The sequence below is a fragment of the Gavialis gangeticus genome, unplaced genomic scaffold (assembly GCF_001723915.1).
Source record: "Gavialis gangeticus isolate Ggan-Ray unplaced genomic scaffold, GavGan_comp1, whole genome shotgun sequence".
Classification (NCBI taxonomy): Eukaryota; Metazoa; Chordata; order Crocodylia; family Gavialidae; genus Gavialis; species Gavialis gangeticus.
Genome location: NW_017728993.1, coordinates 45492921 through 45520802, shown reverse-complemented (window position 1 = coordinate 45520802; position 27882 = coordinate 45492921). Strand labels below are relative to the sequence as shown.

Sequence of the window (27882 nt, the reverse complement as noted above, 5' to 3'; positions counted from 1 at the left end):
CAGGTCCCTTCCGACCCTAGAAACTATGAAACTATGAGTTATGTGGTCAGAGTGCTAAGAATTTACTTATAGCCAGAGGGCTTATGTTTTTGGTTTGAGTAAGGACCAGAGAGCCCAGAGTTGCCTGAGAGGGGCAGAAACAGGGCTACAGAGCCCACAGCCTAGAGGGATGAGAACAAGGGCCAGTGAGCCTACAACCCAGGAGAGGCAGACTAGGGCCAGGAGCCCGCAGCCTGAGAGGGGCAGGAGCAGAGCTAGAGAGCCCACAGTCCAGAAAAGTGTGGAGACTGGGGCCAGAGGGCACAAGCCCAAGAGAGGCAGCAACAGGGCTAGAGAACCCACAGTCTTGAAAGGGGAGGACGTTGGGCACAGAAGTCCCATGAGACCAAGAGGGGCAGAAACAGGGCCAAAGAACCCACAGTCCAAGAAGGGGCAGGGACAGGGACTGGGGCCAGAGGATCCAGTCCAGGAAGGGCAGAAATAAGAGCCCAGGTGGCCAAGAGAAGGGCTGAAGCCCAAGAAGCCAGACTCGGTGTAGTGAGTCTAGGCCAAAGGGATCAGTCAGAGCATTGGGGGCAGAAGCTGGGAAGGCCAAGGCCCCAACAACGGAGTGGAGACCTAAGGTGGCCTGGTGGTGATGCGGGCCAGCGTGCCAACTTAAGTGATAACTGGAAACACCTGCAAAGTGTGGCTCAGCTGTAGGGGAGGGGAGGTTTAGAGACCATGATTACCCCTTAAGGGAATGAGCAGCAACATCAGCCCTCATGAGTGAGATCTTGTTACGAGAGCCCTGGGGCAGCCTCCCTTTCCTGAAAGTACCACTTCATCAAGGTGTGGTAGACAGAGAAGGCAAGATTGCCCAAAGGAAGAGGAGAGGACAAAGGTTCAAAGGGTACTCTAGGGGCATTATGGTCAACCCTGGGGTAGGACCCTGTTACACCCCTCAAAAGACTACTTTCACCACTGATATAATCCAGTAAGAAATTTTTGACCAACTATCTATATGTTTTCTGTCATTTTATAAAAAGAATGCAACAAGCAAATGAAAATGCAGATTTATTTTTCATGATTAGGGAAGACAACTAAAACAGACATTTATTATTAAACTTTTTTATTAAAATGCAGCTATTATTACATATTTAAAATATTTCATATCCAAATTACAGAATATTTAAGAAAACAATTATATGCAAACACTTGCATACGAAATGTGTAAAATAATAACTGAGCAATATATAGTAATATATAGCATGATCCAAAAGGTAGACCAGGACACTAGAATACCTGAGTTTTCAAAAGGCTGGTTTTCCAGATGTCACTGAATATTAATAGTTATATTTAATAATGTATCTGATCTCATATAAGGAGCACTTCTTTGGTTGGCAGAAACTGCACTAAAAGGAAGATCAATCAGAAATATATTCAAGGCCTATCTTCAGAATCTTCTTCTAGGTGAAGATCCACTGTTTGAGATGTCAAGAAGGACTCCCATGAAGCAAGGCACTTAAAGAAAACAGATGCATATGAGTAAGGCAAATGGAGTTTCTGTAAAATTTGTAGCCAAAGAGAAAACAGAGAGAGCAGGATATATGCAGTTTATCAAAATTATAGTGAGAATGAAATACAGGCAGTCCTCAACTTACAACATTTCAAGTTACAATGTTTCACACTTCACGACATTTATAAATTGACACCCTGTTTCAACTTTATGACTTCGGTTTTGACTTTATGATGCTTGATCCAATGTGATGCCACGCCAGTGAACAAGTTCGCTGCATCACTCATCTTCCTGGAGAACATCTGTCCAAACTTCCTTGGACACTTTCTTTAAGAAAACAGACAAGACTCCAGAAAAACCTGTAGCCAACACTCCTGAGAAGACTCCAGCTGCGAACCCTTCAAAAAGTCCAGCAAAGTCATCTCAAAGTAGTCCTTCCAAATCAATATGATTGCTATTTATAATATAAATACATTAATGTAGCTATATTACTCATCTATAATTGATTGAGTACAACATTCTGGGGTATTTTTGGTGAAAATAGGGTATCGGGCCTTGGTTCAGGAACCAATCCCCCATTTATAACATTGTTTCTTATGAGAAAATTTGTTCCGAGTTACGTTTCGACTTAAGACATGGTTTTCAGGATCTAATTGTGTCGTAAGTCTGAGGACTGCCTGTATAGTTTCCTAGGTAGGTCAATGATGCCCAAAATGTCAGTCAACATGCTGGACTAATTCTAAACATCACTTCCAGATAATAACAAGCACGTAGTGTGAGCAATATAAGTGTTTATATTAGCACAGTGGACAACAATGTAAAGAGTAGCTCACTAATTATGCTCTGATCTCTCCCTTTTCTTATAAACAAAATATTCCAAGCAGAATACAAACAAGAACTGTCAGGCATAGCTCCTTTACAATTTCTGTGGATTCATCTTTGTATATATAATAACCTTTCAAGGTTAAATTAAATCATTTTTTTTCTAAACAAACATGGAAGCACATTTTCCCTGAGTATTGAGAAAGTGATGGGATCAGAAAGGTGAAAAGGGGTTGGTTTTGTTGTTCTTGTTTTTTCTCTCTCTGTCATGAGAAGTGAAATAACTTTGTCTAAGTGTATTTTTAATTGTGCAAACTATTTTAGTTTTACATAGGAACTACCACTTACCAGGTTAATCTAGTCCAGTTTCCTATCTCACAATGGCAGAGCACAGATGCTTATGGTGGGTGGGGATAAATAGGGCACACCCAGAATTTACCACCCTCTGCTCCTCTCCTATTGCAGCTTCCAGGATTCACAGGTTTAAGAAATTCTGATTCAGAGGCTGTATCCCTATTTATCATGCTCATTGCTCTCTCATGGACCTTTTCTCCACAAAGTTGTCCAATCCCCATTTGAACTGGATTAAACCATCGGTTTCCACAATGTCTAATGGCAATGAGTTCCATAAGTCAATTACATGCCATGTGAAAAGAAATGTCTTTTGTTAGTTTTAAACTATACCTACTCATTTCATTTTAGATCCCCAAGTTCTACTGCTGTGATAGATAGTAAATAATAAAAAAGGTATTAGTTTTAAACAATCCTAAAATCATTGTTGCTTTGAGTTGATTTAAATGGATGTCTGTAACACAGAACATTACATTGCTTGGCAAACCATTGCAAGCCCTGGGAGTTGTTGTTTTCCCAGTAGAAACTACGAGTGTGCACATATTCAGGCTTTTTCTCCCAGAACAAAAATGGCCATACCAGGAGAAAAACTAATCAAGAACAAGGGTTATAACAAGGAAAAATAATCCTCAGGGGCTCATCATTTTAATGTCTGTTCAGGAATCTCCAGGTAAGTTTTTCTATCAAGAAAACAAACCCAGGAGAATTCTCTCACAACATGAGAACATGTGTATGCAGCCTATGATTAATGTTCTCTGAATGTACTGTGTCAGTGTTATCCAAAACTTTCAAACTTCCCAGGTTTATGCCACATAAAGTGAACCATTAGGAAAGTGAATGATATGGAATGCTGCCAACCGTTCTCTCTCTGTCAGTACTAAAATAAATAAATAAATAGTGCATGCTTCCATGAAATTTAGTTCTGATTCTGGTATCTATTAATACTGGCTGCATACTTTATTCACTACTTACAGTATACTTGTTCCTTTCAAAAAGAATCTGCAAAACTGATAATAAATAAGCTTTCTGAACCTGCATAGGGGACATCTTCCATTCTTTCATTTATTCAAACTGAGTATTCAAAATGCCCTAAAATGGCATGGTTCCTTGTGTTAAATTCTTCTGCCATAAGCTATTCAAGCTATAGTAGTTTGTCCTACCTGATTAAAATAAAATAGATAGCATTCATCTATCATTGGTTAGAACTTAAAATGCCCTTTATTCATACGGTTTGGCCTTACAGTCACCTAACTTCTGTATTAAGAGACACATTTATGGGTTTGTCATTGTCACAAAAGTCCATGGATTCCTTCACTTCCAATTTTCTTTCAAAGTTACCAAGTGTTGAATATCTGTATTCAAGTGAGCAGGTGAAACTGTCAGAAGGCCAGTAAATTTAATTAATTTAAATTTAAAGAACAAAACACAGGAAAAGCAATAAAGGACATAGAATGGTGTAAAAATGACAAAACAGGGGCCAGAATCATGGACTTGCTGACTGATATGTCCACAAAATGGGACAAGACAAACAAAGCAGGAAAAGAAAAACAAAAGGTATTTGGGTTTGCAAGAACATCAAAATAAGAGGTTAAAGGATGCACCCAAATACCAAATAACCAAGGAATCAAAAAAATATTTGAAAGCCTTATGTTGTATAAGTCACGTTACAAGTGAACATCCTAGTGATTTTACAGTTTGCATTTAGTCACTATGGAACATGAAGTAACATAGGCAACTCTTTCTACTACAGAAATCCATTATCCAGAACTCCTCCCCAGTCTTTTCTAACCTTACACTGCTTACATAGTCCTTAATTGATTCCTGCTTCCTGTGCTGTACATAGGGAACTTTATATCTCTGTTCAACACTTCAGTCTTGGACTACCGCAGAGGGAGGGAAATGAAACTATTAGATTGGATTCATGTTAAGAATCACATAACAGAACTGAATTACGTCTCTGTGGTTAGGTCGCCAAGGTAACTTACCTGCACTATCAATGGTGAGACAAAGCATTAAATCAGAGACAGCCAGAAAAAAAAAAAGTGTTGAAATGAGCAATGACCATGAGTGGCTGCCAACTGACTTCTGGGTGGAATTTACGGTTCTTTTTGATCTTCTGTATGAAGCCTCTACTTGTTTGGATCATTAGGTATTTTCTCTGTTTCATGTCATATGACACTGCTACAGAGCTAAATTGGAGGTTTCTTTTTGGTATACAAGTGATTAGGAAATAGCTATTGGCAGAATACTTTCAGCAGTGACCTGGGATTTGTTTCCCCACTTTGGTTTCCTAGATCCTATGCAAATCTGCAAGGCATATCTTTTCCCCTATACTTATCATATGGCTTAGGACAACATTGAATCAGATGTGCCGAGCACAGTTAATTTGAGGAATCTTGTCTTGGAATTAGATAGGTGCTCTTTGAACTGTAGCTTAAGACCATAACCCTGCTTCACGTAACTAAAGATGTCACAATTCATGTATTTTACCAACATGAACAAAAGAGTGATAACTGGAGCATCGGAAAGGCTTTGTGTTACCATGGTAAACATGGGCCAAAAATAAATTTAAAAAAACTAATTTACAATGCGTTTCTAATCTACCTAGATGCAGTCTATGGAAGTCTTTCCAGGCAAAGATGCAAAATGTCATTTGGTTAAAAAAGTTATTCAGTTTTTTAATTTATTCTCATTTTATATAACCAAAACACATTATCCAAAGTACAAGAGCAACACTGGCTCATTTTGCTGTCAGAAATCACAGTGGTGCTACAGCTGACAAGATTTATAATTAACTACACCAGTACAAAACTAGGTTTCTGTGCCTTAGGCTCATGCTTTTTATACTGTGAAACATGAGCTGCATAAATGACATTTCTTTAGAGATATGTACTTAAGCCATCCTTCTAAACTTATTTTATTTAGTTCTCGTGGTAGGAGGAAAAATAAGACTCTAAATAAAGAATCATCAACTGATCTTAAACCACAAAGACAGAAAAAAAAGTTAACGTGAAATTTAATTTGCATGTATGTATTATAAATTATAAGTTCTAAATATTCATAAATGTACTGTGAATCACAACAAAAATAGGCAAAACTGAAAACAGCAAGATCTTAAGTAATGCTACTTCACCTTAAGCGAATGTTAATTTAGAGTGCTACTGTGAGTTGCACATTTATATGGCATCATCATTTTTAGAAACAAACACATTGAAAGAATTTCTCTATTGCACAAGTGCTTATGTAACAAAAAAAACCCACCAGAAGGCATAGTAAAAATGGCAATGGTAGCAGTGAGTGCCAGGACATATTTAAGGATGCATATTTGTTTCCATTCCATCCCTTAGCTTCTATGGCTAATGCCCTTCTTAAACATTTACATTGTGGGGTGATAATTTGATGGATGATCATCTGATTGATCAGTTTCAGATTTTGAGTTCAAGAAAGAAAGAAGGAATATAAGGGCAGAAAGACTCATTTATACAAAACTTCTGTAATCTTTTTTATTTATTTTAAAATTTCTACAACTGAAATGACTAGAACTTAGAAAGTAAAATTAAAATACATTAAAATGGCATTAACATGCTTAAAATGCTTAGCAGTATCCCATCTTTTAGGGGAAAGCAGAATTGGTTTAATTAAGTGTGAATGTCCAAAAACTGTAAAAATGATTTGCTAAGCGCAAAGCACATTCCTTAGGAAGGAGGTAATACACATGCAAGGCCAGCTAACAATAAAATGACTAGTCAAATATATCAATATGGAGACCTCTGGCATACTACATATTTTATCTATTTTCCTAGCATTTTTACTAGGAAGAGGACAAGAGAAAGGCTTTGAAGCTCGACAGAAGTTATTCTAATGGGTTAGAAGTACTTTGTGTGGTTTTTTTCACCTGTTGAGTTTTTGGACATGTTCACAACTATATAGCACCTAATGTTCTTGGTAAAAACATTTGACACAATGAATGAAAGAGTAGGAAAAGAAATTACTTTTAATTCTCTGAAAACAGTAAGGAGTGTCTGCACTGATAAGGATCTGGCTACTCAATTAAAGATAAAGCTAGCTTTGAATCTGACTAAGCTGCAATAACTAAACAGTCAAAGGCTCATTCATGCAGAAAAAATATTTTTCTCTCAGTATCAAAATTAATGAAATACCACTTCATTAAAAATGAAATACCACTTCACAGGCCATATATAGCCTGTGAGGTGTTAATCTGCGGCTCCCCTCCGGCTTACACCAGGCTGTCACTTCCCATCACACTGGCAGTTGCTGCAACCAGTCTCTCCAAGCTTTCCCTCCGACCTCAAGCTTTCATTTCTTTCACCCACCCCACGAGGCTGTGTGGTACAGCTAGGGACACCAATGGCACAGTGCAGCAAGGGAGCCCAAAGCTGGTGAGTTGAGGGGAGTACCATTTGGTGTAGCGGTGGGGGCCTGGCCATGCATACAGGGGAGGGGGTAGAAGTAGATTGCTTACACAGTGGCAGCCCTGGTTGGCCTCTGACTCACATTATTGAGGCCCCAGCAGCTGAGGCCTATGTGGGGTCTGGCTCCCAGCCACTTATAAGCTTGACAGCCCTGCTTTGGGCTATTAAGGGTCTTTTTTTCAGTGGAATATTGTAAATGTGAGGATGAGCATATACTTAATGGATACTCCAACTGACTATAATCAGCTGTTATCCATGCAAAAAGCCCAGCTTGTGGATACTTATGGTTTTAACTTTTTTGTAGGTACTGTTTTGGCCCCAAGACCATCAATCTAGTTCAAGCAGATTTTATGTCTTCAGAATCCCCTTGAAATCAATTGGGGATCCTAAAAAGGGTGGATCAAACTTCATAGATCAAGCTGAAAGATCAGGTCCTGTCCTTTTCTTTCACCCTCCACTCAAATCTTTTAATAAAAGCATTGTGACAAAAGATGCTTGGAATGCTTATTACTCTTTTACCATCTCCATCAAGTGGATACACTCTCTCTCTCTAAATTATGCCTGCCATATTAATGATGAAGATTAAGTTAGTTTTGCACTTAGATATGATTAGAGTATTTCATTGCACCTCTCGTTCATTGTCTTTGCCCATGAAAAACTAACACCAATCATCAAGTAGGTGCCAACTGTCAAGAGAACAAGGTTATGTACTTCGGTTTCAAGATTATCTCACACTCCAAAATTAACAGCAGAACAGAAAGTGTTTCCACCCTCCTTGTCTTTTATGATATATTAGGCTGCTTTAAAGTATTTTGGTTCATTTCAGGACTTAAAAAATGCCAGGACAAATACTGAGGAGATAAAAATGCGAAGGACGGATACCAATTAAATTTGGATTTGTAAATACTAAATGAAGTATAGGAACTTAACCCTGTTCACACCATACGTATAACTATTATACTACTGTGAGGATGTAGGGCCCAACAAAAGACTACTTTTTAGATGTCACTAAGGAAGTCTAAGAGGATCAGAACTAGGACTTTAATTTTTAATAGGGTTATACCTATCATACCAAAACTTAGTAAATATCTTGACTGAAGAGCATTTTATGCTTGGACACTTTCTTGAGGACTAACTTCTCTGCTGGAATAGAAGAGCATGATAGATTCATTTTTGGAAAAGGTCTGCCCATCTGTTACCCATATGGTCCTTTAACACAATATCAGAAGTCTTTACAAAAAAAAATTCTGTGTCAAGTACCATTAAAGCAGATTGAAACACAAGCACATTGTTTCCTAATTCACATATTCCCAAGTTCTTTGCACATGGCAACTCCAGGTTTGTTTGGAAAGGCTGAGGACCCTGGAAGGACGCACACAAGTCTATGATCTACTTTTCATTCCTTGTGAAGAGCTTTTAGGCACTAGAATGCACCATAGCTGTTTGTCTGCAAAGAACTTTCTAAAAGGATTTGTGCCCATTTCTGATTCATTATAATGCATGAATTAATGTTTTTTGAGGAAATGATTAAGAACATGATGGATTTTAAACACATACATCTGTCCAAATGCATGTAAACGCCTTCTTGACTATGTAGTGATTTAGGCACATGCTAAACTGATTTACCTGAAGTCTCTGAAGGACCTTCAAGACCACCTGTAGGCAGACTAACTAAAGTGGTCGCTAGCTTAACTGCTGTTAATACTGAATTCTTGGCTGTTAATACTGAATACTAGGGCTGTACAAAATTTTGATGGGTGTTTTGTTTTGAAGCTGTTTCAATGCATTTCAAGCTCAAAATAGTGAAATAAAAATGAAACAAATGGCTTTGAAACAGCTTCAAAACAAAATGAGGGCACTCGAAACGTTTCGAAATGTTTCGAGTTTTGAAGCTGGGCCTGTTTGCTGCTAAACAGAAACTAAGGAGAGGGAGAAGGGGAGGGAAGGACTGCTCTGATATTAACATATGTAGCTGGCCAGTGACTGTGAACCTTTCCTGAGCTCCCTTCCAATCCCAGTGCTCTAGGGGAGGGATGGAAAAACTACATAAAAAGCATTGTTTAACCTGAGCTTTCTCTGTGCTTTGGGGTCAGCTTACTGAGCTGTGTCTTTCAGCAGCTCAGTAGCATCAGAAAGGCTATCACTTCATACTTGCAAGTCTGTTCCTCACAAGTGGGATGCAATACCTTTTCCTTTCCTAATACCCTTTATTATTATATTCATTCCTTTAAATTTATTCCTCCCCCAAAATCCTCTTTTTGTTTTTGTTAGTGTATTTTGATTCTTTTCTCTCAGAAAAGAAATCTGTACTTTCTCTCACAGTATGCATTCCATTCACTGTGCAGGGAAGCACAGCATATATTGCATATTATAATATACAATATATACAGGAACACATACATACATTTATATATTTATTACATAAATACAATTATCTACATATATTACATAAATAAATATTACATTACAGAAGAACACTTAGATTTTCCAGCACACCAAACACACTATGAAGCATGCTGGAAAGGCAGCTGGCAAGCGTTCAGGGAGAGGTGAAAGAGCAGGTAGAAGGAGAGCTGTAAGTCCATTGCACCCTCCTCCCCCCAACTGAGACACAGCCTATTTGCTAAAACTAGCAGGCATGAGGCTTCTGGTTTTACTGGCAGTAAGGATAAGGGAGCAGTGCCACTGCCTGACTCTGCATCCCCTTCAACAGCACCAGCCATTACCCCCTCCCCCCCACCAACACCATGACAACAAGCAAAACCAGCATGACAGTCTCCTCCACCACCATTTCACTTCCCAGCCAGAGCCTTCCAGTGCCAGAGGAAGAGCTGGAGCTGGATCTGAGTGCCACAGTAAAGGAAATTCTAGGGAAGAAGGGGGAATCATCTCGGTTTGTACTCCATACCCCCCAAGTTTCCCCTACAGCCAGGTCTCCTTCCCCAGAAAGCACTTCAGAGGAAACTGAGGTAGAGGTTGTGGAGGCAAGCATCTCAGCTGAGTCCACTCAGCCTGTTGTTGTGCCTCTGCCTGCTGAGGAGGGGGAAAAGGCAGCATCTACACATGCACCTGCACCCTAGAAATGAGGGGTTTGTGTCGTCTGGGATCATGTTGAGCTAGCAGATGATCCCACATATACTATCTGCCTGCACTGCCGAGTCAAAACCAGCTGGGGCAAGGGAATGAAATGCATGGGCACCACGGAGATGCTGATGCATCTCTGCAGGCACCACCCCCTTACCCTTGCTCCTCTTCAGCCTGGCACCAGTGGAAGCATGACCAAAAAGAAGACCCCCTTTTGTTCCAAAGTCCTCACGCCCCCAAAGCAGAGGCAGGCCACCCTGGAACAGTGGGGGAAAGGTGAGCACAGAGGGGGGGCACGTTCCCAAGGCAAGCGAGGTCACTCAGAGCACTGGGGAGATGGCTGCCATCCAGAGCAACCCTCCTCCTTAGTTGAGTGGCCAGGATTCAGGTGGCTCATGGTGCTTGTGGCTCCATTGTACAAAGTGCCCGCACACACCACCTTCAGCAGGATAGTGCTGCTCCGCCTGTATGAGGCATGCAGGGAGTACTTGAGGGAGGAGCTGCACAAGGCAGGTCCGCAGGTGGCCTTACACTTCACCTCAGATATCTAGAGCAGCTGGGGTGGAGATCACGCCTACCTCTCTCTCACAAGGCACTGGTACGACCAGTCAGGCTGTTGCTTGGCTCTCCTTCAAGCCAATGTGATGGATGAGTCCCACATGGCAACAGAGATCATGGGGGCCATGAACTGGTTGGTGCAGGGGTGGCTCATTGGGAAGGGCGAGCTTATCCATGGGTTCATGACAATGGGGCCAATATGGTCAAAGTGGTCCATGATGATCAAGGTGGGCCATCTGCTGTGTGGCACAGAAGTTGCACTTCATTGTCAGGGGCAAACAGGCAGAGCTGAATTTCCCGTAGCACAAAATCATGCAGGATGCGGAGACTTGGTGGAACTCCACATACCTGATGCTCGAGAGGCTGGTGGAGCAACAGAAGGTCATCTATGAGATAGCCTCGTTTGAGGCGATTGGCATCAGTGGCCCGCTTAACAGAGCTGAGTGGGATACCATCTCTCTTAATGGTCCTCAGGCTCTTCCTCAAGGCCACCGAGACCCTGAGCGCTGGCAATACCCTCCTTAGCCAGGTGATTCCTGTAGTGAGGGAACTTCAGAACCAAATGGAAAACTTCCAGGGGATCAATGTTCCTGTCTGGGGAAAGCCACTGTCACCAGATGTGCAGGCACTGGTGAGGCAGCTGAAGGAGGGCATCAGGAAATGGCTTGATCCTTTGCAGTCCAGTATGGTCCACATGCTGGCTGCTACGTGTCACCCAAGGGTGAAGGGGAGCATATGCAGCAGCAAACCCCTAGATCACTGGACAGGAGGTGCCAGTGAACAGAGTTAGGGAGGCAGAAGGGTACAGGTAGGGGGATGTGGAAGAAGGGGATTCACCGTCTCATGCCAGCACGCCATCCACCAAGCAGTCTCCTCCTCCACCACAGGTGCTGCCATTGTGGGCCGAGGGCATGGCTTCTATGGTGGGGTTCAGAGGCACCAGATCCCACCATCAGGCAGTTGCGCTTAGCCATTGGTGGCTGCCTACCTCGCCAAGGACATGGAGCCACTGCTGTGTGACCCTTCCGCACTTCCTTTTTTTTTTTACCCTTGGGTTTCACAACCATTTAGTGCCCTGCTCTCAGAGCTGGAGGGGGTGCTCACTGTATCACCAGCCAGCAGGGGAAGAACATGTCCCTGCTAAGCTCCCATGCCAGGACAAACTTGGAGGTATGGGCAGGGGCTCTGGGGAAGGAGGAGAACCCAGGTCCTAGGCATGACCACTAAAACTGCACCCTGCCAGGGTTGGGAGGCCTGATGGGACTGCTGGCATTGCAGCAGCCCCCAGGAAATGCCAGGACCCAGGACCTCCCTGGTGAAAGGCAGGTAGGAGGTGCCTTATAATCTTCAGCCACCACACTCATGCACAGTCCTGACTGGGGAAAGCCCAGACTCATCACATCTTTGACAGGCCCAAGGCTTGCTGGTTGCAGTGGAATAGTAAGGCTCCAGATGACCTCAGCTTAGCTGCCTGGGATGCCAACTTTTGGATTGAAAAACCCTTCATCAAGCTGAGGAAGCACCTGCAATTGGTTTGTGTGTGTGCTGTTCCTGGATGGAAGGACTAGTAAAGAAGCCAGAGCCTGGTATGCAATGCAGGCAAGAAAGCCAGTCAGTGAAAATGGAAATGGAGACGTAAGGGGGGTAAGGGATAGGCGGGGGGGAGGGGGATGTAGCAACACAAGTAAAAGTGGAGAGGTACCTGAGGAATCAGATGTCCGGCAGGTTGCAGGGTGTCAGAATTCCAGTGTCTATATTGAGTCCATGAGTTTCTGTATCCAGGAGGTTGATGAAGTGAAGTTCATAGGCTTGTCTGTGAAAAGTAGTTTGTTAATTCCCTTTGAGGATCAGGCCTGAGAGACTGGAGACAGGTAGTTGGGTGTTCTTGTCTTTGTTAGATTTTTGGTGTGCGCTCATTCTGGTGCACAGTTGTTGCTTGGTGTCTCCTACATATTTTCCATCAGGGCATCAAGGTGGAGATATGTATTGTGAAGCTACCTCCATACTGCTGGCAGATTTTGCATGTCTTCCCATTCCATGGTCTAGATCCATTTGGTGTATTTTGGCCTGTAGGAAGTTGGCTTCTGGTGATGAGATTAGCGAGGTTCAGTGCTTATTTGAATTTACAAACCACTTTTTACAGGTGAGCCTATGAACTGCACTTCATCAACCTCCTAGGTACAGAAACTCATGGACTCAATATAGGCATTGGAATTATGACACACTACAACCTGCCAGACATCTGATTCCTGAAGTGCTCCTCCACTTTTACCTGCTACATCCCCCTTCCCCTACTCAGCCCCTGCTCCCAGCCTGTCCCTTACCCCCTCATACCTCAACTTACATTTTCACTGACTGGCTTTCTTGTATGCATGCCAGCCTCTGGCTTATTATTCCTTCCATCCAAGAAGAGTACACACACCAACTAGAGGTGCTTCCTCAGCCTGATGAAGAGTTTTCAACCCAAAAGCTTGCTAAGATATATTTCTGCAGCTATTCAGTTGGTCTACTAAAAGATATCAGATTGACCCAAAGAACCTTGGCTGGCATGTCCTTAGACCAACACAGCTGCAACCTACACCCCTAGCACCTGTCCTTGATCAGCTGAGCAGAAGGCAGGGCCATGGGCACATTTAAGCCCCAGGCCTGGTGCTGGCAGGGAGAGTCCTCTGGCAGCTGCTGGAGAAGAAGCTCCTGCAGGAAAGGAATGAAAGGCTCTTTGACAGTTTGGCTGCCTGAGATGCTAGTGCTACTGTGCTGCTTACATCTTGTTATTTAAAGTAGTGGACCAGAATGAGGTTGTAGGGGAGGAGGCAGCCTCATTGGGACACACTACCATGTCATGTAGAGGCCCCAGCACCAGTGAGGGTGCAGCAACAGGGGCATAGAGAGTCCAGTGACAGTAGAGGGTAGAGTGAGACTGAGAACTCATTACAGGAATAATATTGATATACTTTCTGCAAGGCATGGGGTGTGGTAAGCGGTGGTTGGAGCCATGCATCTAGCCCATGTGGCTTAGGGTGTCACCGTGAGGCACCTACTTAAAGTGGGTCCCAGCAAGGGGTCCAAGAACCTACAGGGTTTAGTGAGGTCCAGTAGGACTGTTACTGAGCTGAAGCTCGAGGGCAGCCTCCCTATATATTATCTTTTCCAACAAGATGTGGTAGCAGGTGAAAAGAGAAGGTGCCTGCGGGGCAGAACTGGAACAGGCACAGGCACAGGGCTCTAGGGGTATCATGGTCATCTCTAGGGACCCTACTCCATGACAAAGTCCAGTTTTCCAGAAACCCTTGCACCGATCTCCTTGATACCTGGCAGGCTTCATGGCCTCAGCAGGGGCTACCATGCCTGCTGTTTTCACGCCCCTGTGCCTTCACACTTACAAGTGACACAAGTTTTGCTCTGAACAGTTTGAGATGCAGTTTCCCAGAAACTCCTGCACTATGTCCTTGCAACTTGACAAGGTTTGAGGCTTCAGGAGGGGCTACCATCCCTTCTTTTTCATTCAAATCAGAAAAGAAATGATAAAGATATAGGCATTTTCGTGATTCCCCATTATAGCCTATGGGCAAAAACATCGAAACGTGTCAAAACAGTTTCAAAACAGTGCTTCGGAACAGCTAAACAAAACACTGTCCCTTCAAAACAGTGAAACAGAAGTCAAAATGAAACAGTGCTGTTTCACACAGCCCTACTAAATACACAATTACTGTAAAACAGACTGTAAGATCTCATGGTACAGATTATTTTCTTCTAGGTCTTACAACAGGACCCTATATACCTAATGAAATGTGTATTATTTTGGGTTTGTTTCATAATGGGGCTCCATTATGCCAGTAGCTATACAAATAGAGGAAACCACCTCTGTTCCAGATTGTAATAAAATAGTAAATAAACCTGAAACTCAATTAAATACCTTTCTTCTCTTCAAATCAATAAATTATGGACCTAACATTCAGGTAAATGTTACTCCACATAAACTTTCAAGCATCACTTAATATAATGACAACATTAATTTAGTTTAAAGGAGACATGGTCTTTTATACTAGTTAAGCAATGCTTTACAGCAAAATCCTTAGGCAATAGTAGTAAAGAAAAATCTGAATAAATATAAGGCCACATTCTCTGCCCATATTTTAACACAGAATAAATGACATCTGAAAAACTCTAGTATATTTTGACAAACAGTTTTGTTGCATTTGATCTCCTTTGTTTTAATTGTACATAGAAAATGTCTCCAGGCAACAACCTGAAGACTTAGTTCTTCCATAAATATCCCCACTAGGAACACATTAACTGACCCTCTTTCAATTCTTTTTGATTTTCAGAGGTTTAAAGAATGTTGAGTATGGTCAAAAGGCAGTAATGATTCCCATTTAGATTGCGTGCTTGGGAAATGGAAAAGTCAGAGGGATCAGAAAGCAAAAGAGCTGTAAGGTAGAGGAGTGCTGGAAGGAAGAAAGGCAGTTGGGAAACTGAATTGAAAGGCTGAAGATATGAACTGGGCAAGAGATAGAGGGGACAGAGAAGCCTCCTGAGAAGGGAGGGAAGTATGGAAAGAGTAAGGAGAATCAGGACAGGAGATGGAGTTAAGATGACAGGAGATGATTTTGTGGGGAAGACAGGTAGAGGAACTCTTCAAAAGTATCAGCAGTAGTTCAGGTTGCTGAGGGCAAGGAAGAATATGCTTAGACTGGCCTGCAGCTGAAAGAATCAGCAATTTCATCACTAGGAAACAGAACTTTACTGGGATGAACTACTAAAAAAAATCCTTGTAAACATCAAATAGTGGGTCAGAAACATGAAGAATTAACTAATATTAGATGTACAGAAGTAGGGGGAAAAGGCAAATATGGAATACAATGGTTTTCATCTAAGTTTCCAGTTCAGATCCAGCTCAAATTGGTGGAAAATTACATTCATTATTACCAGACAACTGCTTAGTAATCTACATGAACAAGCAGTTATGAGTATAAGTAAAGACAGGAACAGGTTTATTAAGAAAAACAGAGGCTTGAAAATGTAGCATGCTTCATAAGTTTCTGCATCTGAGTCTTTTGAATTGTGAATTGTCATAACCATACAGCAGTTTCAAGCTGTGTCATCTGGTGGAAACTCTTATTAGTAGACAGGCACTTCACAAAAAACAAACAACCCCTCTGTCCCATGGATGCACCACACAGGCCCCTTTCCGTGATGTATAGCCCGCCCTCCCCATGCTGCATGGACATGGCGCACAGCCCCACCTGTGCCACCCAGATATGCCACACAGACATGTCACACAGCACCTCCCACACCCGCTTCACTATGACACACTCCTCCCTTGTACCATGCAGACACACCGCAACATGCTGCTGCCCTTCCCCATTGTGGTGAGTAACTCCCACTGTATCATATAGGCATGGATGCCGCACGAGGGCCCCTCTGAGCCATCTAGCCATGGGCTTCCTCAGTCCTGTGAGCCAGGCTGTTCCACTCTGCCCCGGGGGCAGGTGGCAGAAGCTCAGGGAGGGAGAGGAAACCTGGAGATTCCTGTGGCAGAGCAAAGAATGGGGTGCAGGGCCTGGACCAGGAGCCTGGGGGCTATCATTTTAACCTCTCAGGGGCTGCATGTAGCCTGCAGACCACCAGCTAGCCAGCCCTGTTCTAAATTGATCTGCAACATTTGTTTTACATTTTCTACATTAATTCACTTACATCTGATAATAAAACTCATTGCTTTCTGAATGATAGATATATTTAATGCCATAAACACACAAAAAATCTAGACAGAGTTTAGTAGGACATTTTTGTAAACTTCTATTCAAAATCCACAATCCAATGCAACTTGTGTAGTTGGTCAGTAAGTATTTATGAAGCTCTGCTTATGTTTATAGGTGTAATTAAACAGTGTCTCAGTTTGTGACTAAAGTTCAAAATTCCGTCTTTCAGCCTTTATAGTCTAAATTAAAATTATAATTAAAACCATTTCTATTCATGAAAGATCCTCCAAGGACTATTTTTATGACTTAATTTAGGTATCCATAAATGAGCAAAATATCTCTTTACATTTGACATTTGTACATATTTCTGCTATAAAAAGTCAATGGTCCACGAGTGACTGAAAAAGAAGATGTAAGAGAATGCCAAAAATACTTCCGGAAATCAGAGAATATTTTGATGTTAATATATAATAGCAGATTGTCAATCCCCATGTGTGTCAGAGAGTACTTTAATTAATTGAATTTGATTATCAAGAGATCTGTCTTTTCAATTACACTGTATTGAAATGATCTGTAAAATCAGGACACTGTCACAAGCTGAGGGACAAGCCACAAAAAGTTTTAAACGGGAGGGTTATAGGAATCAAAGTTGTATTAAAAAGAAAACAAATGGTTTTTTTGTCATTAATAGAAGTCTTATGAGACCTCAGGACATTTTTGGAATTTAAAGAGAAGTTCTTTAAAAAAAAAAAAAAGAGAGTAATATTAATGAACAAAGCGCACTCAAATTTATAGTCTGCTAGGAAATCTACAATACACACAGGTACAGCAGTTACATGATCATGAGGGTCTTTCACAGAAAACTTAATATTTGTTAAATATCTTCTCATTCTACATAAAAAGACCCATTTAATAAGTGTTTCAGGGATGTATTTGGTAGCCATGTTGGTCTGAGACAAAAAGAAATGCAAAAATTTAAAACTCTTGTTTCAGAGATGATACCTTTTACTAGACCAATAATTTAATTAGTGTTTATTCCTGTAAAATGGCAGAATTACAAAGAATATTAGAAACCACATATCTGTTGATTAAAAAATATATGCTTGAAACATTATGCCTTCTTCTTAGCTTACAAAACTTCAGTTATGCAAAGACCCAGTTTACTCATTTGTTGTATACCATTATATATAGGTAAGTTTTAATGGGTGATCTTTTTGTTAAACATAGAACGCGTTCGTAAAAACTGTCCAAAATTGTATCATTATATTTATAAATTTAGACAAAAGCCGGTTGGTTACTCAGGTAAAGACGATTCCCAAGTCACTATAGAAGAGAAATAGTAGTAATAAAAGTGCAATTACTATTTTTTTGTTCAGTTTAGTTCCTTATTTGCACTTGAAAGATGAGAGATCTTTATAAGTTCATAAATTACTGGAGTGCAATTTAAATTTAAAAAATGAAAAAAATATTTTAAGGTTTTTCTTTATACAAAATAATCTTCAAAAGTAAGTTTCAAAATGCTCTCTCATGTAGCCACTTTTAAAGGTTATTTTTTTCACCCAACTGAAACACAAACTCACACTGAATAGAAATATATGTTTCAAATTTTTGTGCTTAGTAAAACAAGACTGCCCTCTGTTGTTGATTAGTTCAGGATCAACATCTTGGGCTCAAGTTAATATATACTATGTAAACTAACCAGCTGATTTGTCAATACAACCTCTGAATTTGAACATAACATTTGTTTAAATGAAAATACAAAATATTATGTTTAGAAATGCATTGCCTTCTACCCAAAAACAAAAGAATAAATAAAAGTAATAAAAATGGTACGACTTACCTGTTCATAATACTGGAGATTACTCTCAGCCACATTAGTAAATGCTGATTTCATATCGTATTGCATGTTTTGTTTCCATCTATCCCAGTCAGCTTTCAAAGCATTATTGGCACATTCTACTTTATCTTCAAGTTTTCCAATCTCTTCTCTAAGCTAAATATAAATTTTAAAAATCAGAAAACGTCATTATTTAATATATACCAAGTGTTCAGAGCATAGTAAAATGACCAGTATTGGAGAAGACAGGTTAATGTCATACCTAGTGTGGAGAGTCAATTTTGGGGGTTAATGTTATATTTTATTCAAACCAAGTGGATCTCTACAATTCCTAGAATACTAATAAGATAAAAAATTCAGGTAAGAATTAAACTGGCACTGAAAACATTTTTATTAATTATAAAAGTAAGAGAGTCTGACACTACTCTGTTAGCACTTAATAATAGTAATGTAACAAACAAAACCTTGGGCAGGTTGGGAGGAGAAGGTTGTGGAAGTAGAATACAATTATCCAAACTGGGATTTGGTCAGGACATCTGAGAAAACTGTGATGGGACCTGTAATGATTTCAAGCATTTAAGGCCTTTAATCTGGCCTGCAAAAGAGAATTCAGAGGTGAGAGTGGGTGTGGGGAGGCAGACAAAAAATTTAATGTTTAGCTTTCCCACTTCTTGCTTTCTACGTTATACTCTTTGACTGTGGAATTAACCTGTGCATGTATGTGCGTGTCTGTGTAGGTAAGAGAGAGAAATTAAAATATAGGTCTTTGCTGAAGCTCAGCTTTTTGAAATAAGCAGAGCTTTCCCAGGAAGCCAGAATAAGCCAGTTCCAGGCCTAGTGAGCAGGTACTATTTTCTCTAGTTACTACAGATGCCCACACTGAATTTTGAGCAGACAAAAACAGAGAGGTTAAATTGGAATATGTCACATATTTAATGAGTTTTCCTCTTCTTCCAATAATTTACCTTTGTACTTATTGCCTTTTCTATGTCAAGCATGACAGGTCTAGCTGGCAGCAAACACGGAAAAAGAAAAATCTCCCACAGCAATGGAACAATTAATGGTCTGGGACTGCACAGTGACCACTGGTAACATACCCTGGGGGTGTAAAGCAGAAGCATTGCCAATAATGGAACTGATAGTTTCAAATGGCATTGGTGAAAACTTGACCTTCATCAACCAACCCAGATTCCACAATTATAGTTTTTTTTGCCTGCCAGTACCAACCTAAAGACTAAATCCAGAGTAAGGAAAACTGTACTATCCTAACCTACTGGGGATAGTCCAATATTTCTCAAAGCAGCCATGAATTACTTACTCAAACTGAAATAAACTTCACCTGACTGGGATACTGAACTCAAGAGATATCAACCATTTTCTCTTATAGACTGCTACTTAGCCTCTTCTTTTCCAATCTTAAGAAACTTTTTAGGATAACAATATTTAATTTTATCTAGTCTCTAACATGAGTAAAGGGATCTTCTTTCCAAAACATCTGTTAATTTCCGATACACCAGATATTTAGCTGGAATTAACTGAATAATTATTATAGTAAATAACACTGGCCATTACTGTGGCAGGGCACCAGCAGGCAGGAGAGCAGCTTGCAGGTGACTGCGGTGTCAATTGGGAGGAGGGGGGGGGTGACACATGGCCATCAGGAGGCCACCTGATTGGAGGAGGGACTGGATGCTGGAGAATAAGAGCAGGCCCTGAGCAGTACAACCAGCAATTGCAGCAGGGAGCTGAAGGAACAACATCCCCTGGTTGGAGTACTGCTGTTCCCAGAACACCTGGAGATCAAGGGTAGGAACTATGGGGATGGAGGAGGTTCCTGGTCCTGGGGAAGGACCTAAAACTACACCCTGCTGGGGCTGGATGGTATAGTGCAGCTTCTTGTGTCAGGGCACCTTCCAGGAAATGCCACGCTTGTGCCTCCCCAGTGAAGGGTGAGTATAGGGCACCAGAAAGCCTCAGCCCCTGCTGCCTTGAAGGTGACCCTGTAGAGGGGCAAGGCTGAGGAGTACACCCCCAACAGAAAAGCCCAGGAGCCCAGGCCCATTGACTGGGGCCTGAGGCAGGGCCCAGGCATATAGACAGACACCTGAGGCCTGAGTAGGCAGAAAGCTGAGTTGAGGCCCAAGTAGGTTGAGAGACTCCTGAGGCCCAAAGAGGCATAAGACCCAGAAGTCCCAGTGAAGGAGTGAAGTTGTTTCCTAGTTGCAGCAGAATAGTGGCCCCAGTGAGGAGGCAGAGTGAGAGCTGGTGGCCGTGTACAGTAGGGACTAAGGGGGCCTGAAGGACTGTACCTGGGTTGACTGAAGTAGCAGGAGCTGGCAGCCATGTACAGTAGAGCCTTAGGGGGCCTGAAGGACTGCATGTTGGCTGACTGGTGTAGCCAGAGTTAAGGCTCCAGAAAAGGGGCACAAGTTGAGGCCCAGGGCCATTTCAGGACACCTGAGGCCAAGTTGGGCCAGAGCCCAAGTGTGGCTCAGTTAAGGGGCTGGGTGATTAATAGTGTATAGTGATTTTTTGGATGCCATCTGCAAGGCATGGCACATGGTAAAAGGGATGTTGGAGCTGTGTATAATGCCCTAGGTATCGGGAGATTAAAATGGGCAGCCTCCCACAATTTTCCATCTTCTTTTATACATCAAGGTGTGGTAGGTGAGACAAGGCAGACTGCCCTAGACAGGTGGGCAGGCTGACATTGTAACTGGCCTCAAGGTGCCCCCCTGTCATGATCACCATCCAAGCTTCGGGTCTGCATACAGGCCCCTCATCAAATGATGCACAGTAATAAATATATTAGCCACTTTCGCTGTATTCAACATCATGAAACAAAAAATCAGGACCATAGTCACCTAATGCCTAGGTTCCAAAAGATTCAATATAGAAACCAAAATTAACCTGCTGGGCCATGTTCTCTATGCCTTAATTGCCTTTCCTTAAAATACTAAAACTGAATGTGGACAGAATGCCAAAATTCTCAGCAAAATCTCCCCATCCATCTCCCCTTATTCCAAATGTTTGTAATTATGAGTAAAGAAAACAAAAGACAATATATAATGCACTCTCTGGGTTTGATGGAGGATATAAAGGAATTTATTTGGAGTCTGTATGAGCTAAGGTAGGCACTTAAAGGAGTTTTTGCTTTAAGTGCCTAGTGCACTTTAAGTGCAGCAGCCTTCCCTCATAATGTCCTGGCTATCATAAAATGCTTGCTCTGTGCTGGTGACCTGCTGTTTGAACTTTCTTCAGAGTTCTTCATTCCTCTTACCAAATCTGCCCCATTTTACTGCTGGTTCTCATCTTTACAGCTGGGGGAAATGTCTAGTTTTATTAAAATTTATGTATAGTTGGCAAAAAATAATCAAGTTATTTCTATTTCTGCATAAATGAAATTCTTCAGAACAAACCCAGGGCTTACTAGAACATCAGGCATTAAGGAATGAAATACTAAATATTAAGAGTTTAGTATACATTTATCAACTTTGAAAATTCTGACTCAAATATCACAATGATAAACAGAAGCAAACTGAGATGCTGTACGCTAAAGTAAAAATAATGAAGTGAGAGAATGAGGGAACTGAAAACTATTCACTTAATTGCATTTAAATTATAAAATGTTTTAAGTGGATTTTTTTTCAAGATTAGGCTTATTATTGGTGAATGCTTCCCAGGAAAGCTAGATCTACAAAAGAAAAAAAAAAGTATATACAAAGAATATGCACTTCAAGTTGTCTAAATCCAGGTGAAGGACTCAAGCAGCCCTCATAAGACTTCTCATGTGAACACAAACCTCTGCTGTGACAGGGGCAAGGTCACAGGCCCGATCTCAGTATCAGCCCACCTTCTGTCAATGGGCAAACCACCCACCTCTCTCACCTGCCATGCCTTGTTTTAATTTAATTAAGATGTTAATTAGGCAGCAGGCTGCCCTTTGAATGCCCAGCTACATCATGGGTGGTACATACACACTGACTTCCCCTTGCATGTGTCCCATGCCTTGTAGATGTCTCAGTGTGTTACATTTCCGGTTCAAGACCAGGTCAAACTGGGCACGCAGTTAGGTTTCTCACATACTACCCTCTCAGGCCATGCACACATTGCACCCCTGTCACTGGGGCCTCTCACACTCCGCCTGCTCTCACCAGGCCTCAATCATTCTACCCTGCTTCTTTAAGCTATCAGGCTTTGCTCTCCTTTCTTCAGCCAGCTCTAGCACACCTTCTGGGTCTCTCCCATGACCCTCATCTGAACTAGGCTGAACATTTAACCAACTATGGGCCAACTTCACCCCCTAGTCCCTTACTGGGCCACTCTACCCCTTCTTTGGGCTAACATACCATCCCTATGCTGGGGCCTGGGGTCCTTCATCCTTACAGGGTCAGGTATTCCTCTGTGAACATACCTGGCCTCAACTCCATCCTCCCGCTAGGGCTCGGGGTTTTACACCCCTGTGGGCTCAGGCACTCCTCTCTGAGCAGACCTGGCCCCACTCTGCCCTCTCATTAGGGCACAGGGTCTTATACCCTTTAGGGATGAGGTGTCTCTTATTAAGTGTACCTGGCCCCACTACTCTCCCCTTCCCTCCAGTAACTCACCAAATGATGGGGGCTGGCATTATTGAGGTGCCCTGACCTGCCTTTCACTGGGAAGGTTAGCAGTCCTGGTATTTACATGGGGCTGCCACACCATTGGCAGTCCAACCAGGCCTCCCTTTCCCCGCAGGGTGCATGCCCAGGACCACGGGCCTTCTTCTTCCCCATACCTCCTTCTCTTACCTCCAGGATGTTCCTGGAGCAGCAGCTGAGCAATGTGATGTTTCTCCCTTGCTGTCTGGCAGCAAACTGCTGCCACGGCCCAGGGAGCTGAGCTCTAAAATCGCCACACTAATCAAACACCTGCCTGGTGCCTGCTCCAGCCCTTAAAAGTACCTGCTCCAGCCCACATCCACATATGCATGCACACAACCCCCACACAGTGTACAGAAGATGTACCATTGAAGTCAAAGGAATTCCCAAATTACGGAGTTTCGCACATCAAAAAATGTTTGCAGGACTAGAGCCTAGACTCAATGAAAAACTATGATACTTTTACTGTTCTAAGAGACATACAAGATATTTCAGTAAAAAGAGTACTATAATATTCTTCTACTAAAAATGGCAATGAGTAAAAATGACTTTAGAAATAATTGAAGCCCTGGAGTGTGTGTTGGCACCACAAAGGTCTGTCATCTTTGCCTTGCCTGTTTCTCACCTATTTGGACTTCAGGCTACGTCTGATTTCCACTACTAGAATATATTTTGTTCCAACAAAATTCATAACAGCCACCTTGATATTTTCTAAATACAGTAAAAGCTCTGTTATCTGGCTTCCCTCAGGAATGGGGGATGCTGGTTAATCAAATATTCTGGTTAATCAAATGCGCACCATCTGGGGTGCCAGGGGACAGAGAGGGGGGCCCTGTTCAGGCTTTTTCCCGCACAGGCTGCTTTGCCCTGGACCATGGGATGAAAAAATGGTGAAGAAAAACACAGCTCACAGCGGCGAAATGGGAAGTCCCCTAGAAGTGGTACTTCCAGTTTCGCTTTTGCTGTGTTGCTTGGATGCCAGTTAATAGAGTTTTCCGGCTAATAAAGCGCCGGTTAACATATCTTATATTGTAATTTTTCTTCCAGTTTTGTTGTTGTTTTTATTCTGCATTAATCCTGTAAAATTCTTTTATTCATTTGAATAAAACTTAATTCTCTCTTCTTTACAAACACAATAAGAAACAAACATTGAGCTTTTCTAGTTACATTTTTTATGTTATATCATAATAACATTCCGTTGTTACGCAGAAAGACAGAATTAAATATACTGAACTTACAGTTCATGTTGTGACCCAAGTGTATTTTAGTACTATCAAATAATCTCAGCAATGACAACTATATTGACCTGAAAATACCCAATACAACCTCCTTAAATCATTCCATGTGTTTTGCTGTGGCCAAGAACAACTAACACATCTAAACATCTTACACTACAGCCTTTTATCAGCACTTAAAGCAGTTTGTAGTTCCACATCTATAACAAAAATGCTTTTCAAATTAGATTACAGTTCATGACATTGTCAGCAAAATTTCTGACTACTAAATTACTCTGACAAGTTCGATCTGACATTTGTGTTCAAATAATTTAAAACAACATAAAAAGCACTTAGAAATAAAAAAACCCACATGCAAAATAGAGCCAGCCTCAGTGCTGAACGTTAATTTCAGTGACAGCATCAAAGTAAAATGCCTTCTGAATCAAAAACCAATGCTTTCAGCAGTGATGTGGGAGCTGGGGTAGTGTGGGCACTAAGGTGCACAGCTGACAACCCAGAGGTTGCAATTTTGTGGCCATTGCAGAAATGCTCATGGCATGGCTTGTCAGATTCCAAAAAATCTGTAAATTCTGCTGCATACTTTATCACAAGGACATGAGAAAAAAAAAAGCAGAGTTGGCACCCAGGGCAAGCCCTGCAAGAGAGGAGGTGTGAGGAGAGCAGTGTATAGGTCCCGAGAGTGGAAGGGTATGGTTCTGAAAGTGTGGGCAGGAGGGCAGGTATCTTAAAGGCAAGTGCCCAGACATTTTTTGCTGGGGTCAGACGATCCCAGAAAGGCAAGTGTCCAGACATTTTTTGAAGTTTTCCAGAGCAGGTGCTTGTACCACTTGAACCACGTTGTCCACATCCCTCCTGAAGTGCGGCGCCCAGAACTGGATGCAGTACTCCAACTGTGGCCTGACCAATGTCGCATAGAGGGGAAGGATCACCTCCTTGGACCTGCTCGTGATACATCTATGGATGCATGACAAAGTGTGGTTAGCCTTCCTGACTGCATCCCCACATTGGCGGCCCATGTTCATCTTGGAATCGATAGTGATTCCAAGATCCTTCTCTGCCTCTGCACTGACAAGAAGGGAGTGCCCCAGCCTGTAGGTATGCTGCTGGTTCTTCCTCCCCAGGTGCAACACCTTGCACTTGTCCATATTGAAACCCATCCTATTCTCATCCGCCCACCTCTGTAACCTGTCGAGATCTAGTTGTAGTCTGTCCCTCTCTTCTAGCGTGCTCACTTCTCCCCACATCTTAGTGTCATCTGCAAATTTGAACAAGGTGCTTTTCACCCCGTCCAAATCGCCAATGAAAATATTGAACAGTGCAGGCTTGAGGACCAGGCCCTGGGGAACCCCACTGCCCACATCTCTCCAGGTCGAAAATGACCCATCCACCACCACTCTCTGGGTGCGGCCCTCCAGCCAATTTGCGACCCATCTGACTGTGTAGTCGTTGACACCATAGACGCCTAATTTTTTTTTAATGAAGATGGGGTGAGAGACAGTGTTGAAGGCCTTCTTGAAGTCCAGGAAGACTACGTCCACTGCGACAGCTGTGTCCAAGACATTTTTGACCTGGTCACAGAAGGCCACCAGGTTGGCCAGACAGGACCTGCCTCTAATGAACCCATGTTGATTGCCCCTAAGCGTATACTCCCCTGCTGGCCCCCCACAGATGTGCTCCTAGATAATTTTCTCAAACAGCTTTCCCAGGACCAAGGTAAGACAAATGGGCCTACAGTTTCCTGGGTCCTCCTTCTTCCCTTTTTTGAAAATGGGAACCACATTGGCCCTTTTCCAGTCATCAGGCACCTCACCAGAGCACCATGAGTGCTTGTAAAGCTGTGCCAGGGGTCCTGCAATGACTTCTGCCAATTCTCTAAACATTCTGGGGTGGAGATCTTCAGGACGTTATGATTTGAACACATCTAGTCCCTCCAGATGTTCCCGGACTCGGTCCTCACTGACCCTGGGCCTGGTATGCCTCCCCTGGGTCCGTCCAGAATCCCAGTGGGGGGAGATGTCTCTGTCCCTGCTCAGAAAAATGGAAGCAAAGAATCTGTTAAAGAGATTAGCTTTGTCATCTGGTGCTAACACCAGATTACCAAGCATGTCCTGCAGAGGCGCCACATTATTTGGTACCTTCTTTTTACCCCCTATGTATTTAAAAAAGGACTTCTTGTTACCTTTGATCTGGGTTGCTAGTCCCAGTTCCATCTCTGCCTCAGCCTTCCTAATAGCCCTCCTACAATCTCGAGCCAATGAAGTATAATCCTCTTTGGTGATGGCCCCACCCTTCCATTGGGTGTACGCCCCCTTTTTGGCTTTGAAACGTTTGTGGATGCTTTTAGTGAGCCATGGGGGCTTTTGGGCACTCTTGCCACCTTTGATCTGCATGGGGATTGTCACACTTTGGGCTTGGAGGATCGTCTCCTTAAGGAATGACCACTCTTGGACTCCCAACTCCCCTCCTCACTGGGACCTCAGTGCCTCCCCGACTAGTCTCCTTACCTCATTGAAATCCACCCTCCTGAAGTCCAGGGCTCCTGCCTTGCTGCAGGCCTTTGACACCCTGTGCTGGATGGTGAATTCCAGTAGGCAATGGTCACTATCGCCCAGGTGGTCAAGCACCCACAGTCCCCTCACAAGGTTGTCGCCTGTGGCCAGGACCAGGTCCAACAAGACATTTCTACTGGTGGGACTGTGTACCTCCTGGGTTAGGCGAAGGTCCTGTAACTCAGCTAGGAACCTATGTGAGTGGTCAGACCTATATTTCATAGACATTAGGGTTGGAAGGGACCTCAGAAGATCGAGTCCAGCCCCCCGCCTGAAGATGTTCAATGTAGGTGTTTGAACCACATCCAATGGCAGGCTGTTCCAGACCTTGGGGGCTCAGACAGTAAAGAAATTCTTCCTTATGTCCAGCCTAAAATGGTCTTGCAGTAGTTTATGACTGTTCGACCTCATCATCCCTTGGGGCACTCTGGTGAACAAATGTTCCCTCAGATACTGGTGGTCACCTCTGATAAACTTATAGGTGGCCATCAGATCACCCCTGAGCCTGCACTTTTCCAGGTTAAAGAGACCCATGGCTCTCAGCCTGTCATTGTAAGGTCTGTTTTCCTGACCTCCGATCATGCGCGTGGCTCTTCTCTGGACTCTCTCAAGCTTCTCCACATCCTTTTTGAATTGTGGAGCCCAAAACTGGACGCAGTACTCCAGCTGCGGCCTCACCAAGGCCGAGTACAAGGGGAGAATGACATCCCGGGATTTCCCTGAGAAGCATCTATGGATGCAAGCCAGCGTTTTGCTCGCTTTACTAGCTGCAGCATCGCATTGCAGGCTCATGTTCATCTTGTGGTCAATGATGACCCCCTAGTCTCTTTCTTCCGTAGGGCTAACCAGTGTAGCACTGCCTAGTCTATAAGGATGCTGCAGGTTTTTCCTCCCAAGGTGGGGAACCTTGCATTTTTCAGTGTTAAACACCATCAGGTTCTTGTCCGCCCATTTGCTGAGCCTGTCCAGGTCAGCCTGGATCACCCACCTGTCTTCTGGTGTGGATGCTTTGCCCCAAAGTTTGGTGTCATTGGCAAACTTGGCCAGTCCGCTTCTAACTCCAATGTCTACATCATTGATGAAGATGTTGAACAATATGGGTCCAACGACAGAGCCTTGGGGGACCCCACTGGTCACAGGACACCATGATGAGCGACTGCCATCAATTACTAC

At 42.7% G+C, this 27882-nt stretch overlaps 1 protein-coding gene across 2 annotated transcripts in view; it reads right to left on the bottom strand.

Annotated features, from left to right (window-relative positions):
• Positions 1 to 1090: 1090 nt before the first annotated feature.
• Positions 1091 to 27882, bottom strand: part of SNX7 (sorting nexin 7) — a 72318-nt gene continuing 45526 nt past the window's right edge. Inside the window, exons 8-9 of one of the 2 annotated variants that reach the window (XM_019501665.1) lie at positions 18289 to 18441; positions 1091 to 1503 (exon numbers count right to left, since the gene is read on the bottom strand). In XM_019501665.1, the coding sequence (XP_019357210.1) occupies positions 1423 to 1503; positions 18289 to 18441 (234 nt within the window). In that variant the 3' untranslated portion in view covers positions 1091 to 1422. The remainder of the gene's footprint in view (positions 1504 to 18288; positions 18442 to 27882) is intronic. The other variant, XM_019501666.1, reaches the window with a different exon arrangement.